This window comes from Phoxinus phoxinus (assembly GCF_949152265.1).
Source record: "Phoxinus phoxinus genome assembly, chromosome: 10".
Taxonomy (NCBI): domain Eukaryota; kingdom Metazoa; phylum Chordata; class Actinopteri; order Cypriniformes; family Leuciscidae; genus Phoxinus; species Phoxinus phoxinus.
Genome location: NC_136885.1, coordinates 18,367,261 through 18,386,349, shown reverse-complemented (window position 1 = coordinate 18,386,349; position 19,089 = coordinate 18,367,261). Strand labels below are relative to the sequence as shown.

The 19,089-nt window shown below is 39.8% G+C and overlaps 1 protein-coding gene and 1 long non-coding RNA gene across 5 annotated transcripts in view; both read left to right on the top strand.

Annotated features, from left to right (window-relative positions):
- The window catches only part of setdb1b (SET domain bifurcated histone lysine methyltransferase 1b), a 37,437-nt gene that overhangs the window by 13,259 nt on the left and 5,089 nt on the right, over nucleotides 1–19,089 (top strand). For 2 of the 4 annotated variants that reach the window (XM_079626918.1, XM_079626919.1), the window contains 15 exons: nucleotides 12,018–12,244; nucleotides 13,241–13,404; nucleotides 13,481–13,524; nucleotides 13,766–14,060; nucleotides 14,188–14,389; nucleotides 14,473–14,546; nucleotides 14,724–14,914; nucleotides 15,085–15,214; nucleotides 15,763–15,898; nucleotides 15,979–16,110; nucleotides 16,404–16,692; nucleotides 16,993–17,345; nucleotides 18,099–18,215; nucleotides 18,328–18,497; nucleotides 18,610–18,855. In XM_079626918.1, the coding sequence (XP_079483044.1) occupies nucleotides 12,018–12,244; nucleotides 13,241–13,404; nucleotides 13,481–13,524; nucleotides 13,766–14,060; nucleotides 14,188–14,389; nucleotides 14,473–14,546; nucleotides 14,724–14,914; nucleotides 15,085–15,214; nucleotides 15,763–15,898; nucleotides 15,979–16,110; nucleotides 16,404–16,692; nucleotides 16,993–17,345; nucleotides 18,099–18,215; nucleotides 18,328–18,497; nucleotides 18,610–18,855 (2,770 nt within the window). Of the gene's footprint in view, nucleotides 1–9,662; nucleotides 9,801–10,337; nucleotides 10,611–12,017; nucleotides 12,245–13,240; nucleotides 13,405–13,480; nucleotides 13,525–13,765; nucleotides 14,061–14,187; nucleotides 14,390–14,472; nucleotides 14,547–14,723; nucleotides 14,915–15,084; nucleotides 15,215–15,762; nucleotides 15,899–15,978; nucleotides 16,111–16,403; nucleotides 16,693–16,992; nucleotides 17,346–18,098; nucleotides 18,216–18,327; nucleotides 18,498–18,609; nucleotides 18,856–19,089 lie in introns of those variants that run through there. The other 2 variants (XM_079626921.1, XM_079626920.1) reach the window with 2 other exon arrangements.
- On the top strand, nucleotides 4,472–8,076 carry LOC307006192. The gene is made up of 3 exons (XR_013799415.1): nucleotides 4,472–4,591; nucleotides 5,545–5,616; nucleotides 6,199–8,076. It is a non-coding gene; the product is annotated as an uncharacterized lncRNA (long non-coding RNA).

Here is a 19,089-nt window from a genome sequence, read left to right as displayed (position 1 = left end):
CTGTCAATAAATCTCCCACTTGGACCTCAATGTTTGCCTACGTTGTACTCCTATCTTTTCTCGGGCCTGTCGGCAAGATTAATTTACGTTACAACTCCGGGTAACTGTATACAACCGACTAGGGGTGGGCGATATGGCAAAAATATCATATCACGATTTTTTTCAGGAAAATCACGATTCACGATTTTATCACGATTCCTTTTCATGTTGGTTTTACTCTTTTGCAAGTGACTGAGCATCACAGCCAAACTAATGTCCCTATTTTAAAAACAAAGCCTTAGGTAACAACATATAAAATAAAAAAGAATGGCAGACATTTAGGCCAAAGTGGCGAAGATAAAAAATATTTGTCATTGTCTTTGTTATTAAAAATTAAGAACAAAGATACACATACACAACTTAATATACAAATAAAAAAAAACAGTGCTTTATTTTTTCAGCTACAGGTGTATTTAACAGCATTGAAGAAAGTAATTAAATGAACAAATATGAAAATAAAACACAACATCGACTTCACTATATAAATTTTACATTGATTCTTATTAAAGCGACTATTAAAGTTCTCAGTCAAGAGTGAGTGAGATGCTCTTTGTATTTTGTTGTTTTATTAACAGGGATAGTTCTCCCAAAAATTTAAATTCTCTCAAGCCGCTTTAAACCCGAATAAGTCTCCCTCTTCTGTTGAAAATAAAAGTTATTTGGAGGAATGTGGGTAAACAAACAGTTGATGTACCCCAGTGACTTCCATAATAGTTTTTTCCTACTATGGTAATCAATGGGGACCAGCAACCGTTAGCCACACACCTCAAAATATCTTCTTTTGTGTTCAGCACAAGAAATAAATTAATACAGGTTTGGAACAACATTAGAGAGTGAGTAAATAATGACAGAATTTTTATTTTTGGGTAACTGTCCCTTTAAGGACAAGAGGCAGCATGTTTACTATTAGGGCTACTGTCACTTTAAGATCTGCGCGCAACGAATCTACACGCATTTGACAAGGCAGATTTTTTCTTCATTTTTTCTATTGTTCTTTCACTTTAGACATAACCAACTTTGTTTATGTAAACCTTGTGTGTATTTGACAGTATTAGCGCAATAAGATAACTTAGTTCAGTAACGGGTGCTGTTAGACAGGCTTTTAGTGCATGTGCGCGCGTCGGGTCTATTGCGCTCAGAAAAGCGCTCGTTAGAACAGCGCATCGGCAGCGAATGACATGTTTAACCGGCAAGGCTTTAAAGCACATGCAAATAATTCATTTTTATGAACTACAGTGTCCCGTTCCTCTGCATTTATGTGGATATACGTCGCGCTGTACAGTAGCCTATGTTGAGACGGAGGCGCCAGAAATGCAAACTGATAAAATGGACGATCCTACGATATTTCTTCAAAAGCAGATCGTGGAGACATTTTAATCGTCCACGATCAAAAATCGTAATATCGCACACCCCTACAACCGACCATCCTACACCTGGCAGTTGTGGCTTTCTGCCTTAGGATTTGGCATTAAGATGGCGGTAGATGTGTCATCCACTCGACACTCTGAAAGAACATACCTCACAATGGTGTAAAAGTTGTACCCCTGGGGGGCAAGATGCGCCCAAAGTGGCCCCATAGACATACTATGGCGAAGGTCGGCCCATGAAACCTACTGTGGTAAATTGCATAGGGATTTTGTATTGAACATAACTCTGGATCACGGTGACATAGAGACAAGGGGGCTGGCTCCATTTTACACAGACAACCAATCAGTCTCTCAGGATCATTGTGAAGCTATCAAGCCATGCCGTTGCAACCATTTAGAGCACCATAGCAACAAGTTCCATAGACTTCCATTGAAAGAGATCAAAGGGATATCTCCGGATAGAAGTGTCATAGAAACATTAGGATGGGCTCGTTTGACTCAGGGCAGCAAACAGCCAATCATTAATCACCTCAACACTTCCTAGCCCCGCCCTAGGAACCATTATCAAGCACCTTAGCAACCAAAATCCAAAGAGGGATATCTTCCATTGTGAATGTCACTGAGGCATTGGAGTTGGTTTATATTATTCATACTGACAAGCAGCCTTTGGAGTTCCATCATTGGTATCACATAGCCTAGAATATTTGCACCAAAACTATGTGAAAATCATCCTGCATACTTATTCAGATAAGACAATATATTGATTTAAAATTTGTAAGAAAGCTATATGCGATGATGCGTGAACCACCATTAATATTGATGCGTTTCACACCTGAGAAAGACAAAGACTATTAGGTGCTATCAGGCCATATCATTATGAGGAAGAATGAGGAGGGAATTTAAAAAAGAATGGCTTTTTGGATTGTTTGGATTTATTTACAACACAACATAATCCAAAGATACACAGCAAAGGACAAAAAAGCACATTATTGAACACACTTAAACTAAAGACAGACTTGAACAGTCACACACCTTTGTGCCATTCCTGAAACATAGTACATACCTGTCATTTCCAAGGTGTTTCATTTTTCATTTTACAATGTTCATGTCTCATGTGAATGCAGGACGCATCAGTGGGACATCTGGTCCTTAAAAATCTTTCTCATCTTCAAATCGCGTTCTTCTAATTCTGATGTAATCCAAGGTAAAAAGCACAGCACAAACAGTCTTCCAAACTTGATGAAAAGTTACTGAAGTTTTTTATTCTTTGTTTTGAGGTGAAGAGGGCGTTAACAGCTCTGTGTTCCTTCATGTGGAGATTTGCATGTGAAAAGCTTGTGCGCGCGTGGGTGTGGTCACATTAGAGTTAATTAGGACGCGTTTGAGAAACTGTATGTCGTTACTTTCATACGGATTACTTAAACAGAGAATATTTGTTTTTGATATAATTTACATCATTAAAAATTAGAGACTCCAAGCGTTGTAAGGACATACGTTTCAAGTCTGTGACAAACATTCGCTGAGTTAAGCCTGGAACACACCAAGCCGACGCCGACAAACTAGCGCTGATGAAAGCCGACTGTGTTGTCGCCTCGCGTCGGGGTAAAAAGCTGGACTTGAACACCGAGAAAACTACAGCCGACTGTCAGCTACAATCCGCGTTCTGCACCTGCGTGTAAATGTGACAACTGTCTATTTCTGCAGATATATTTGTCTATATTCTTCATTCAAAAAGGGAAACCAACGCTGCAGATACACAAACCGTAAACAAAGCAGTGCGTGCTTACCGTTTTGAATATCAGTCCTGCTACACACTTTCTTTATTCCACTCCGCTCATGTTGATATTGAAATATTCACCAAGGAACATTCAGGTAAGATGACGTAACATTAGAACAGCCTTCTGTGCCGTTTTGACTTCTTTGCTCGCTGTTTTGCTATTATTCTCGTACACTGACTCGTTCAGTAAGCTGAACAGCCAATCAGAGATCCCTTTTTCACCGACGGCCCGACGTCGATTCAACATGTCAAATCGGCCGAAACAAAGCCGACGAGGACCAATTTCAGTTGACGGTGCGGAACACACTGAGAAAACTTAGTCGGCCGACGCACAAAAACTGCCCAACGGCTGACCGTCACCTTGGTGTGTCCCAGGGTTTACAGATCATTTTCTGTTGCGTTTTAGAATGAACTTCACATTGAGAGAGACGGCAGAACGCGCATCATCTTTATTTCACGAAAAACACAACATTTTGTTTTTATTATGAGTGTACACAAATAAAAGAAAACATTTAACAGTTTTGAATTATGTGTAACACTTATATATAAGATCAAAATCAACAGAGTATTTTGAGTCTGTTTTGCACTGATAAGAAAAAAAGCGAGCAGATCACGCTGGCGTGATTGCCGACCCCAGAGGGTTAACAGATCGTAAAATAGACACCTAGTTTATATATATATATATATATATATATATATATATATATATATATTAATAATAATAATATTATTATTATTAAGGCGAGACACAACAGGTGAATAGGGTAAAAAATTTAACCGCCTAGTCTTAATCTGCATCGCCATTTGTACTCGTTGTGAATACGCAGGCCACAAGTAATTAGTTGGGTTTTTTTTTTATCACTTTTACTCAGGACATGCTGCTGGCAACAAAGGATTCCATTCATTATGCTAAGCTACGCTAGTGGCGACCCTGCCAAACTAAAACAATGCATGCACTGAGACCAAAATGCATTTCCCCACCTCTAGTTTATTCTACATTCTAGTTATTGTTAAAGTGTGTATGTCAGGTTAATTTTTTTTTTTAGATATATTAAATAAGGTTTAGATGTCTGAGTGAAAATGTAATTATCATTAAAATTATTACTGTAACTGCCCTACAATAAGCTTTATAGCCATTTCTGTCAAGATCATATTTTTAAAACACAGCTGAGCTGTGACGTCATATGAGGGAGACGTGCCAACAAAGTTCTATTCAAGTATGGAGAGTTTTGAGTCTGAGGAGATGCAAAATCCCCCTCAAACCTATACGATGGCCCACAGCCATACCATTTTGAGCCTCCCAGGCGGGAGACAGATGAGGAGCCAAACAGAAATGTAAATAATTCCTATCGAAGAAACATAAATATCTGGTGTGAAGAGAAGCAGTGGAGAGTTGGTCAGGTGTCTGGTAAGTATAGCCTATGCATAACTTAGTGGAACGGTACATGTATTCGTATTGAACCGAAACGGTACGGGCGTCACGGTTCGGTGCATGAATATACACGGAGAATACACGGTATAAAAATAAATAAAACTCGGGTGCAAATTAATTAATGCGGAACTACTGTTATACGCGGGTTATTTAGGGACACCTAATCTGTAGCTCCGCCTTAGCTCTGAAGCTCCGTGCCTATAATGAACAGGCTGCGGTGTCAAGATTGCAATGCTGGAATATGTTGGTGTGTGTGTGTGTGTGTGAGAGAGAGAGAGAGAGAGAGGCGCGGGCACGATCGACTGCTTTATTACTACAGTAGCATACACCGTAGGCACCGCATCAGCTACCAGTCTCACTCGGGTTTTAAATCCCATTTTATAACTCATGAGATCCCCAACCGCATAGTCCTTCTCAGTGAAATGGGCGCTGCAAATGACCGAAGTCTTGGATACCGAAGCAGCACTGAAGTCAGCGCGTTTGGTCCGAACAAAGTTGACCCAGGCACGGAACACAGACCTGCTTTTTGGGAAAAGTGGACTCTGTGACCGGTTTTAACGGTGTTTTTGCACCTAGCACAAACGCAGTAATTCACCATCGTGAAAATACGCCTGCGTAAATAACTAAATAAATGTCCTAATCACTAATTCTCTCGCTCTATCACTCGTACAATTATCAACACAAATCAGTGAGCTGGGGAGACGTCTCCCTCATATGACGTCAAACGATTCGTTTGGGGGGAGGGGCCGTTTTAAGTGAGGACAGGAAATAACAAACTTTTTCATCTTATATTCTGCCTTTAGGTATCGAAAAACATACAAAACAATACATCAACTTGTCAAACGTGTATTTCTCTAACTATTTTGTGTTAATCATAATTACAAACTTAACCTGACATACACACTTTAAATTTGCTCCATTCCTTTCAGTTCCTTGTGGCGATGTTCCTTGCAGTCCAGAAGCTGCGCAAAAAAAAAAAAAAAAGATCATTCTGGACAGTGGTAGGCATTTCCCTAATTTGATAACATTGACATTAGTTAAAGGTAGGGTAGGTAGGATTTATATAAAAACTTTTTACCAAATTTGATTAAACTTTCTATATATATCAATGCATAATTAAAATGTAAGTACTCTGATAAAAAGAGTATAAAAATCGAGTGACTCTAGACCGTTTAATCTTCATTAAACACAGCTCATTATTTCCATTCGGGACGAATCACAGGATTGGCTTGCGCGACTGTCACTCGACGTCGCCATGACTACCGCCGTTATTACTGGCTCTGCCCACGTGCGCGCAGTCGCGCACCCGTTTTTAGGTGGGAGTGAATGGAATTAATGAGCTGTGTTTAATGAAGATTAAACGGTCTAGAGTCACTCGATTTTTATACTCTTTTTATCAGAGTACTTACATTTTAATTATGCATTGGTATATAAAGACAGTTTAAACAAATTTGAATAAAAGTTTTTTTTAGACAATTCTGACCTACCCTACCTTTAATCAAATATTGTTCACATTTTTCATGTTCCATTTATTTTCCCATGCATGTCTTGTCTCCAATTTAAAATTTGTTCTGTTTATTCAGTTACTTTTGGGGATATTGATTGTGATCCAGCACCCAAATCCCAAATCAAAAACATGAACAGTTCTTGACAGTTGTCTGGAATTCGGACACCACAGTTTCCCGGAGTTAGGTTCTGATGAGCTGTTCTGCAGCACACCTGACAACACGCTTGTTGCTCTTATGGAGTTTCCCCTCGCTCCAGCCACAGCACCACTTCCAACATCAGAGCCCACCCTCGCTCCACCACTATCATCAGAGCCCACCCTCGCTCCACCACTAGCACCAGAGCCCAGCCTCGCTCCACCACTAGCACCAGAGCCCAGCCTCGCTCCAGCCACAGCACCACTTCCAACATCAGAGCCCACCCTCGCTCCACCACTATCATCAGAGCCCACCCTCGCTCCACCACTAGCACTAGAGCCCAGCCTCGCTCCAGCCACAGCTCTACTACCAGAGCCCACCCTCCCTCCATCCAAAGCCCCCACCAATGAGAGATTTGTGTGGCCAGAAATGCAGAAGAAAATGCACAGACAAATTTAGTTAGGAGAGGGGTACAGAGACAGACGTGCAATCATGTTCCACAGTGTCAGCCAGCTACCAACAGCTAAATTTTGTGGATGGAAAAACGGTGATGTGGCAGGTCCTTTGTTTATAGGCTAAAGAACGAAGATCAGGTCCCACAGCAGGTTGGTAAAACTTTCTTCTTGGCCACTTTGCGTTACCACCCGGCAAATGACAGCCTGGTCCTCTCTGTGATGGGCAATGAGATAGGAAATGAGGTGATCACAAGAGACCAAAGAGAGGAGGAATGTGAGGAGTGCCTACTGCAGGATCAGCACATTAAAAATGACCATGATGGGGGGATGGCCATGACATGGACTACTTGCAGTGCCAGAGGTTGCGTGGGCATAAAGGCTGATGCGGAGAAAGACTGGCCAGAGGACACATTAGTGAAGAGTGTGGACCTTTGAAAACATCAATCTTCACAAAGTGTATCGTGACATTCCATGACACCTTTGCCTCTGTAGGCAAGAAGAAAAATATAAAAACACCATTCCTGCGGTCTGACATGAGGGTACGGCAGGGCGAAGGTCAGCAGAGATCACCTTGGCCTATGTGACTGCACTAGAGAAAGGCATACGCCACAGCATCTTCTGACTGGACAACTGTTCTGCCCAAAATAAGAATTGGTGCTTGCTATCCTCCCTGGTCTGCCTTGTTAATGGTGATACCACCTCCATGGAGGACATCACTGTAGAATACTTTGAAAAGGGACACACTTTCATGAGTGCTGATTTCACCATGGTGTCGAGCAGGAAATCGACCTGACTTTGAGGATTTTGTGAGTGTTGTGTCAAGCTCAAACTCGAGTAAGGTGGAAGGGGTTGAAATGAAGAATGCTGATGTGGGGAATTGGAAGGATCGTCACTCCAGTGTTAAGATCAAGAAGGCACCAAAGTTGGGCAAGATGTCAGTGATTCAGCTACGACGTGGCTCCAGGATCCTGTTCTCCAAACTAACCCATGTAGATGCTCAATTTTACCGAGTTGGACTTTCTGCAGGCTAAGTTCGAGCTGAAGGTGCCCTCTCTCCTGAGAACACATGACCCGGGGCTTTAAAGAGGCAAAGGAGAATGACGTAATCAAAAAAACATGTCCTTTTATGCCCCCAAACAAGGAGGGCTTTCTGGTGTTTACTGTGAGCAATGTTGTGGAAGATGCGGAGTAAGAACAACATGAAATGAACAGGATTCCAAGTTTACTTGTACATGATTTATTATCTCTTATTCCAATCCCATGCATTTTTAAATTTGTACATGATTTGTTGTTATATCTTTGTTTTACATATTTGTTATATCTTTGCATTCCATTATTGATTAAATTATTATGTTCTTATTAGAAATATGCTGATCTTGTATTTATTGAAATAATTCAGTGTCACATATCTGCAGTTAACCTGTTAGTTTTGCTGCACACCAATTGAAAATTATCTCTACTGCTATGGAGGTATTGTCATGTCTAATTAATTAATAATGCCATCAGAATGCAACCAAAGCACAGGATAGCAATAAGTAGATGGCTATAAGTAATTGTAAATCATCCAAAATAATCAATCATTTTATTTCTAAAGCACCTTTAAAAACAACATGAGTTGACCAAGGTGCTTTACAGACCCAACCTTACAAACACACCATAAAACACAATACAGGTGTTACTATAACGATTTTGTAAATGGTGATCAGCAACCAAATATTTATCATGTGGAAGTTACTGCCTTTTTTGCCTTGGCATGACTTGTCACTTTTTGCAGACAATACAAAGGCAGAGTACAGTAACTTCAAAATAGGGGTCAAAAGTAAATTTTAAGCTCAAGATTTTTTTTTAATGTAGATCATTTTCATTACTAAAACATCTAATTGCCAGATTTCTAGTGTCCTACCTATAATTAATTTGAATAAAAATCTTAAACATCAATTTTCTCTGTTCCACACTCAAGCGAGATCTTTTGCCTTTGTAGGGCAGTGTACAGTATCTTTGGCTTCATTGAGTTAATCCTTTTTCAGGAATGTTTACACTTTGGCAAACCAACGGTTCCTATTTAAACATAAGATGCTGCAACAATAACAGCTAATAAACTTTAATAGGCAACTGATGTGTTGTTTTTTTAATTCCAATGTACTATTAATTATTTTAAGTCTAAAACAGGAAAATACTAAGTCCACCTTAAACCTAAATTTTGAAGGTGTAGTAAATAATAAATAGTTTGTTTTATTGTGACCATATTTAACCAAAATAATCGATAAACCTAAAAAGTCAACAATTAATGTTTTATTTTAGAATAACATGCACCGTGATTCAGTGAAGGGTCTGGCTTTTTGTTTGGGGAAAAAAAATGGTTTCGTACTTATTAATACTGTTTCGGTGTGGACAGTATTTTAATCATTTATTTTTGCAGACATATCAGTTGTTTATGGTGCCAAATTGTATTTGATTCACGTTGTGCGGTGCTTTGTAGTCCACAGCGCACTAGTGCGGGCATTTTTCACGGCGTGTTGCATTGTAGGGGGCGTGCTCTGTTTTTTTTCTTGCACGCAATTGATCACTTCAACTGCCACTCACTCGTCACGCAAAAGCCGATTGGTCAGCTTGCACGATCATCATCGCAGTGTTGCCAAGTCCGTGTATTATAAGCGACTTTGGGGCTTGTTTTTCTGTAATGTCGCTTACAAATATTGGTGGTCGCGTTTTTTGGGGGGCTTGTTTCTAAAGTGTAGTTGCTTATTTGGGCTTGTTCCCTGCTCCATAATAAGTTGTCAAGCAGACATTTTCTATATGTTCTTTAGACGTAGGAGTTGTCCTGCCTGCTCCCTCTATCCCTCCCCTTTCCCCATACACAGGAGACAGCAGAGTGCAACGAGTACTAGCCAATCAGAGGCAAAATATGCCAATGTGGTTTTTTTTTCTGGTTTGGGAACGTCAGTGAGTGACGTTTAGCTAAATGAAAATACGCGTGAGTCGCGACCGATGGTGACTGGACAGTAGAGTTTTTGGAGGAACAAAAATGCCCGGGGAAAAGTGGGCGATATACGGGATGAAATATAACAGACTGGGAGAAAGATAATGGTGGTGTTATTCTTCATATGAGGCTAAAGTGTTATGAGTCTTAAGAAAAATGTTTTAGACCAAGCCTTATCCTCACCTGTTATATTGGTTTTGACTGGAAGGATTTTTTTAAACCAGTTTAGTTTATTTAAGTCTTTTCTAACTCACTCATTTGTTTATCAGAGCAGGAGCCACTTTATTGCTGCACACTAGATTATCAATAATTTATCCTGTTTCTGGGTTAGCCTATAGTTATTTAAAAGTGGGATCTTCTGCAGTCCCTGCAATAATAAATTAAAGAATTCGTGAATTCAGGATCAGGATGATATTTATTTATGTGCAAATTTTAATTATGGTGTATATAATGTCCGAAGCTCAGGGGGGAGAAAAAGAAATAAAATGTACCCTGTGTACAGTTTTGCAAAACTGCGCACAGTTTACCAATCTGTCCACATGGATGTAAATTAACAATCTGTACCCACAGTTTAATTATTATTTTTTTACCGATTGTAAAACCGTGCACACAGTTTATTTATTTTTCTCTTCCCGGAACCTAGGGGGGCTCCGTAGAAAAAGTCGCTTGTCTTGAGCTTGTTTTCACAGGTCTTGTTGCTAATTTGTCTCGTGAGATCTGGCAACACAGCCAAACACAATCGTAGGGATTTTTGGTGTGCCGTCCTCTATAACCGTGGAATTTATGTCAAAATAATAAGTTACTGAAATTTCTGCGGTATAGGAAAAAACGCACTACGCTTTGTGTGCCAGTCATTTAAAACACTGGAAAAAGGAGAAGTTCACAAAAGACCTGGAGGCACAGACACGTTAGGGGAGGTAAGCTAACTCAGTTAGCATCACCACAATTCAATGAAGATAACTTGACTCTGCATATTACTGATCATTTTGTATGTTCACATGTTGGTGATTTACGAAAACAACGGTACTATGTATTTTTTTGTGCTTTTTTTTAAGGAGAAATTAAAATTGAGCCCTCTCATGCGTGTGTTGCGCGCCGTTTAGAGGTCTTGACTTGCAGGAATTGTGGTTGAAGTACACAACGTTACTGGCCATTTCTGGTGTTGACTACGGCTTTTCTCCTTATTGAATGAAGATCAGTTAATATTACGTTTAGAGCCGCGATATCTATGTCCATACACGTTGTGTTTATATATTCTTAACAGGGTAACGTTAATTCAAATGTTTACAGGCATTGCTTGCGACAATATATTTGCTGGAGCTCCAGACTATATTTCATTACAATTATGGGAAAATAGAAGACGTGCCAAATTTATTCTGAAAATGTGGCACAGAAATGCTTCTTAATTAGCATTAATACAAGGGGCTGAATTGGGTCAGAGTAGTCATAATTTAGTCTGGCTTTTATGTGGCTTTACGTCTTTAAATATATCTGAATTTTGACCAGACACAGATTAGCACATCTATCCACATTCACCCTAAAGATTTGTCAACAAAATTTTTAGTAACACTTTACAATAAGGTCTTATTAGTTAATGCAATAACTATCACTGAGCAATTTCTTACAGTATCTATTCATCTTTCTTAATGTTACTTAAGAAAAATAGCTGTTCATAATTTTTTTTGTTAGTTCATATTATCTCAGATCCATTAAATATTAACAGGTGCAACTTTAACATTTACTAAAATATTAAAAAATTAAATATAAATATATATGTTTTAGGAATAGCCATGTTCAATTTCTGACCATAATGGGACTTTATAATATAAATGTTGTGAAAGGACTGCATTGAGCAGTTTGTGTTATGATGCCTTTCAACATCACTGTAATGAGGAGAAATGTACCGAAATTCTCTCAGGTGATGTGCAGGTCTGATCCATAGTTAAATGGTTACTTCACCCAGAAATGAAAGAACAGGTTGTTCCAACCCTGTAAGACTTTCGTTCATCTTCGGAACACAAATTAAGATATTTTTGATGAAATTTGAGAGCTGCTCACTCCTTCATAGGTTGCTAGGTAATCGATATGCCATCCCAGAAAAGTTAGTAAAGACATCGTTAAAATAGTCCAAGTGACTATAGTGGCTCAACCTTAAGTTTATCAAGCGACGAGAATACTTTTTTGCGCAAAAACAAAAAAAATTTTTTTGGACTTTATACAACTATTAATTATCTTCTTTATTAAAGAGAATTTATGTCTAGTGTCTGCCAGCTGACCTACAGAATGCACCTTTTAGATGTTGCCTGTTTTCCTTTTCTTCCAAGGGTATGGAGGTGGATACCAGTTTGAGCTCAGAGATGGAGTTGGATCCGGAGTTGGAGGAGGAGTTAGGGGTGTCTTTGGACGAGCTGCGCAGGTGGATCGAGGAGCAGGTGGATGGCAGTGAGGCCGTGCGGCAGAGGAAAGATCAGCTGGAGCAGCTGCAGGACTGGGTTGAGAAGAGGGAGAAGGAGGTCTCTGAAATGGACACTCTTTGCTCTAATGCCTCAGAGTAAGTATAAAGTGTGTGAGAGATTATGCACTGAGATCAACACAGTATTTGTCTTCTCAACAATGAAACTGTCAAACAGCGAAACTGTTTCTTATACATTTTGTGGAACGCCTGGTTTAGACATCTTCCAAATATGGAATGGAAATTAGCATTGATAAGACAAAACTGATGACAAACTGTTCCAAATAATCATTCACAACAAGTGCCTGCAATCAGTATATTAGTTAAAATACCTTGGCACAATGATATTTGATGAGGGATCCAAACCAAAACCGAAATGATGGCCAGGATAGCCCAGATTGCAAAACTGAAGCCAATATGGAGGGACAAGGACATCACCCTTAGATTAAAGCTCAGATCAATGCATGCTCTGGTTAACTCCATCTTTCTGTATGTACATGAATCGTGGACACTGCTGGCTGAGCTTGTGAAGAAAATTCAGGCCTTGGAAATGCGAGGCTTTTGAAACATTCTGGGCATAAGCTACAAAGACCATGTGACCAACAAGGAAGTACGCAACACCATTAGGCACAGCATGCTGGGCCGGGCCCTATGAAGAACTCATAGCAACAGTCAAAAGAAGGAAACTACAGTGATATGTTCATGTCACCAGATCCTCAGGGCTGGCCAAAACCATTCTCCAGGGCACGGTTGAAGGAACTAGAAAAGAGAGGGAGACCAAGGAAAAAGTGGGCAGACAATATCAAAGAATGGACCAGTGGATTACGGGAAAAAATAATTTCATCTCAACAATGAGACTTCAGTCAAACAGCCAAAGTGTTTCTTAAATGTTTCTCGAGAAATATACAGTACTTACTGCAATATACAAATTCTTCCCAGTAACATTGGCAGAAATATCATGTGGTAAACAACTTCAGCAATCAAATCACGCTGATCAAAAACACTGCACGAGTTCAGCAGGTGCAAGTTGCCACTCCATCAATTGCTGTGGCTCTCTGTTTGAGTGTAATCCAGTGCATAACTTTGTTTTTACAGGTCTGTGGTTCAGTGTGAAGCTCTGGTGAAGGACGTGTACAGTAAGATGGGTCTAGTGTATCGTGAGAGCAGTTCGGAGGATGAGGGTGTAGGGGGGGCAAATACTTCTGAGGTCATTGAGATTGATGACGATGATGACGATGATGTCATTGCTGTGGGATGTGGTAAGTTAGATGCTTTTTATTTTTTTATTTTATAGATGTAAAAATTGTACAATTACAAGTGTGTTTTGCTCCACAGTGGTTCCTCCCAAGAACGTTGTAACTCCAGCCAAGGACCCAGCGGTAAGACAGATGTGAAATTCAAGTTGGTCATGCAAATTCGCCACATTGACCAACAGAAAGCTGCTTGGTTTGAAAGTGACTTGTGTCTGAGCTGTGCTTCATAGTTCGCTACACTATTGACACTAGACTTTTTTTCTTGCAAAAATCTGCTGAAATTGTGGCCGCACCTTAATGCTATACTTCATAAAGTTATTTGTCAGGTGCTTTTGTTGATGTTTCCTTTCCTGGATTATATTTATAGTTGAAGGAGGCTTCAGCTGCCCTTCAAAGAACATCTCAGCAGGTGCAGAACCTGGCCCAGACGGTCAACAGAACAGCCCCATCGGGTATCACCGCATCAGCTAAAGCCCCCTCCACACAAACACACGGTGCTCTGGCTGTTCCAGCTGTGTTTATGTCCTCAGGCCCAAGGAACGCACCCACTCAACCGAACCCTAATATTAAACAGGATAACATCAAGCTCGATATGACACTTTTGGGTAAAAAACGAACCAAGACGTGGCATCGTGGAACACTTGTTGCCATAAAACAAGTGGGTAAGTGTATGCGGTTTATTAAATTATTGAATAGTATTGTACATTTCACAACTGCTGTGTGTGTTTTCAGTAGACTAAAACTGAATTTCAACGTTTAATCCATTCTTTTTATATCAATTGTTCACAGGAAACAATTTTAAGTACAAGGTGAAGTTTGAGAATAAAGGGAAGAGTCTTCTGTCTGGTAACCATGTGGCATTTGACTACCACCCAACACTGGAAAGACTGTTTGTTGGTGCCCGTGTTGTTGCTAGGTACAAGGATGGCAATCAAGTCTGGCTCTATGCAGGCGTAGTCGCTGAGATGCCCAACAGTAAGAACCGTATGAGGTAAGATGAACAGAAGATCTTGATTGTTGGATAGAAGATATTGCATTTGGTCAACCTAATATGCTGACTGAATGTTGTTGCAGGTTCCTGATCTTTTTCGATGATGGTTATGCCTCATATGTGGGCCTGCCTGAGCTCTATCCTATCTGTAGACCATGTAAGAAATGGTTTTCTTTTTTCAATTTCCTGCGATTTCTGTTTTTGCCTTCTCTTTATGTCAAACACTAGTTGTTTATTGGATCTATTTGTAAAATAAAAATAATGTATAATAATAATTGCATGAAATAATAAACAAATTTGTTACATGGATCTCTCTCCCTCTCCCTGGATTCAGTGAAAAAGACGTGGGAGGATATTGAGGATGCATCATGCAAAGATTTCATTGAGGAGTATATCACGTCGTATCCTAACAGGCCCATGGTGTTGCTGAAGCCAGGGCAAATTATAAAGACGGAATGGGAGGGGACATGGTGGAAAAGCCGTGTGGAAGAAGTGGATGGCAGCCTTGTCAAAATGCTTTTCCTGGTCAGTCTGGCACCACATACAGCTAGAAGTGTTATAGTTAAAGATAAAAAAATTAAATAAAATTGCTGCTAGATCTCTTTGATTGTCCTTTGTCCAATTATGTTCATGTGCAGAGTTGCTGTATTTTTAATGACATTTGAACATGAAAAATATTGCTTTCAATGTTGTAGGATGATAAGCGGAGTGAGTGGATTTATCGTGGCTCTACACGACTAGAACCCATGTTTAATCTGAAAATGAATACCGCTAACAGTCAAGAGAAGAAAATGGCTGGTCAACAAAGACAGCGGCCTAATATGGGTAAGTGATTGCTTTCTGTTTGTCCACATGTGTTCATCTTTTACATTTTAAGGGAGTCTTAAGGCCTGTTCACACCAAGAACGATAACTAAAGATAACGATAACTATATTAGTGCCCATAACATAGCATGATAACGTTCTGTTTATTATAAGCATGCACTGCTGTGATGTTGCCTGCCGCTTTAAATCCTCAAACCCTTAAAAGCAGAATGGATTCTGATTTTCTCTATTTTTTTATCATCCATCAGTTGGAAAAAATCATTCTGAAAGTGATTCCAACTAAATTATTGTGCCATTAACATTATAGTTGTGGCTAGGACTAAATTTAGAATGATTTATGAAACTAGGCCTAAATCTTTTCCATTATAGTTATCGTCCTTGGTGTGAACAGGCCTTTATTGTTTCTATTTATGCTTACATTTTAATCTTGTTCATTTTATGTATAAACAGTTCTTATTACATCTTAAGTATTTACTGGTCTGTTCCTACTACCGGTATGCACTCATTTTCCAGTTCACATCTTACTAGAAACTGTGTATGTGTTTTTAGGAGCATTGAGGACAAAGGGTCCTGTAGTGCAGTACACTAGTGACAACAGTACTTCTGGTGCCAGTCGGCCTATAGCCCCGCAGCTTCCACCACCTCGACCACTGCCTGCTGGACCCCCACAGCCTTCCCGCACAGAGTGAGTGCTTCAGGAGCTTCTATTCTTTCATAATACTGCCAAGTGTTAAACCATGTTTATCTTTTTCTCTTCTATTTCAGGAGTCCCAGTTTAAAGAGTCAAATGGCTAAGAAGAGCACTGGTCCAGTTGTAGTGCAGCCTCGTCAGGCCGTGACCCCTGACCTCCAGCCCAAAGCCCTAATTAGCACTGTTCAGCAACACAATACCTCCAGGTTAGCGTGTTAACCCAGACACTGGGTACTTGTCACTACCGTGATCTGTTTATATACTAAACACTGTGTATGCCACATATCCTTTTTTGCCTCTTTGTCAAAATTTTCGTGTGGTATTAGTGTCTTCAGTGGCCTGATCGGTGTAAAATACTGTTAAACAAGGTCCAAAACGTTTTGCAATCCAATCACTTAAATCAAATTCAGAGTTATTCAGAAATATGTCATTTTTGCAGAGTGATTATAATATAAGTATACAAGCACTATTTACCAACATCTTGTTTTCTTACTTGCAGGCTCTTTCTTCTGCAGTCTGGACCTGTGCATACGTTAACGCCAATCACACCAACAACCCATAATTTGCAGACAACCGTGTCGACCTACACAAATGAGCGTATTCCTCAGGAGCCATCGTATCAGGCCCCAAACGACCGACTCTTCTACCTTACACACAACTGCACTCCAGACTGTCTAAAGCGCATCCGGCCGACTCATCACAACCTGCACCGAGGACGCAACCCACTTCTTACGCCATTGCTCTATGAATTCCGGCGCATGACAGGCCGTAGACGACTTAACCGCAAGGTTTGTATGTCTTATCTGTGATATTTTGTGTTAGAAATCCAGTCATTTCAACAGAAATTGGCGTGAGTAAGGACAAAATATTCCCCCACGTAGATTTCATATCGAGCTTTAGGTGCTCATGCATATTCACCACGTGGACCAACACAAAGCTGCTTCATTTGAAAGCGACATCTGTGTGTACTATGGTTCATGCATGACTATACTACAGACTAGTGGTAATCTGAAAAGTGTTCTTGCAAATATCTAAAGAGCATGATGATCAATAAAAAATTGTATTAACCATCTTCCTCTCTTGCTCAGATGTCGTTCCACGTCATCTACAAGTCCCCATGTGGCTTGAGTCTAAGGAATATGGCAGAGATCCAGCGCTACCTCTTCCAGACACTCTGTGACTTCATCTTCTTGGAGATGTTTTGTCTGGATCCCTATGTGTTGGTTGACCGCCGATTCCAACCGCAGAGGCCGTTCTACTTCATCCGGGACATCACAAGTGGCCGCGAAGACATTCCCTTGTCCTGTGTGAATGAGATCGACAACAAATCTGCACCCAGTGTGGCCTACAGTAAAGAGAGGATCCCAGCAGATGGAGTCTATATTAACACCAGCTCAGACTTCCTGGTGGGCTGTGACTGCACTGATGGCTGCAGAGACAAGTTAGTATCATTGATTCTTTCAACAAAAGAAGTAAAAGAGATGTCATGGTGAAGAACAAAACCTCTTTACAATAGTTTGGCATAATGTTTTAAAATATGTTTTCTAAGAAGTAAGAAAATTCACCCCATCTATTTCCTAAATGTATGTTCTTTTTGTGATAATTCATCCTTGCATTAGTTCCTATTTAAATTTTATTTGACCTTATAATTTGTCATAAAAATCTCATAACCCAACCTACAGGTAACAGACTTGTTTCTATTGATGTATGCTGGATTTTTTAAAAATCATTTAACCCTTAACGCAACCTTAGTTCTTATCGACCTGGCACATTATTCACTACCCTCTCCCTCATTCATTTTAAGTTAGACATTACCTTTCTTAGTATTTCTCAATCTATTTATTACAAGCAATATAACAAGACGAGTAAAATACAATTATTAAAAGTCTGTTTTCTAATTATTATTTTTGTAAAAAGTGTAAGTATTGTGTAATCTAATAGTTTATAATTATATAGTAATAATAGTAATAATTTGGCCTTTTTATCACATGACAAGATTAGTGGTGATTAGATTAGATAAGTGGTGCAACTCAAGAACTTTTAAATAATGAATGGTTGTTGTTTTTTACTTGGTTACACCACATTACATTTTTACAGTCATAAATTGACTTGTAAAATCAACTTGTTCTTGAAAATGAATACAAAGAGTACATTTCTAAGACCTGATTTGTTCTGTACCTTTGCTTGTTTGTAGATCCAAGTGTTCGTGTCATCAACTGACTCTACAGGCTACAGGATGTACTCCAGGTGGACAGATCAACGCCAACGCTGGATACCATCACAAGAGACTGGAAGAATGTCTCCCCACAGGGTCAGTGATTCATAACCAACTCTCTCATGTTGATTTCAACTTACTGTCTTCTAGCTCCTTTTAATTGTAATGTCTCTCTTTTTCCTTTCTCTTTCTCGGCTTACATTCTCAGAATCTATGAATGCAATAAGCGGTGTCGCTGTAATGCGCAGATGTGTACTAATCGTCTGGTTCAGCACGGTTTGCAGGTCCGACTGCAGCTCTTTAAGACCCAGAATAAGGGCTGGGGTATTCGTTGCCTTGATGACATTGCCAAGGGCTCCTTTGTTTGTATCTATGCAGGTAACACACTTGGACTTCAGTTTATTTAAAAGAACATCACTCCAGTGTTTAGTCTTGCCTAAGCTTTTCCCTCTTATTGTTTTACATTAATATTTGTTTCTTACTCTATCAGGCAAAATCCTTACTGATGACTTTGCCGATAAAGAAGGTTTGGAAATGGGCGATGAATACTTTGCCAATCTAGATCACATTGAGAGTGTGGAGAACTTTAAAGAAGGTTACGAGAGTGAGGCCCATTGCTCCGACAGTGAGGGCAGCGGGGTGGACATGAGCAGGGTTAAACTACCTGCTTCCTCCCAACACGGTAAATCCACCACCACCAAGATGGAGGAGCGTAACAGCAGCACTACCGGCAAAAGTGAGAGACCCATGCACACATCTGACTATTCTTCTTGTTCTACTAATCCACTACTACTGTGTTATTGGGGGGAAAGTAACAACACTAACCAAGTCCGACTCAGTAATTGGGTGTCAAAATTATGAATCCTACTATGGTGAAGCTCAAACAAAATATTTGCCCATATTGATGGATAGTCTTCATTGCATTAAAAGCAAAAAGGCGGCCATTTCTAACTTCACAATTTTGAGACAC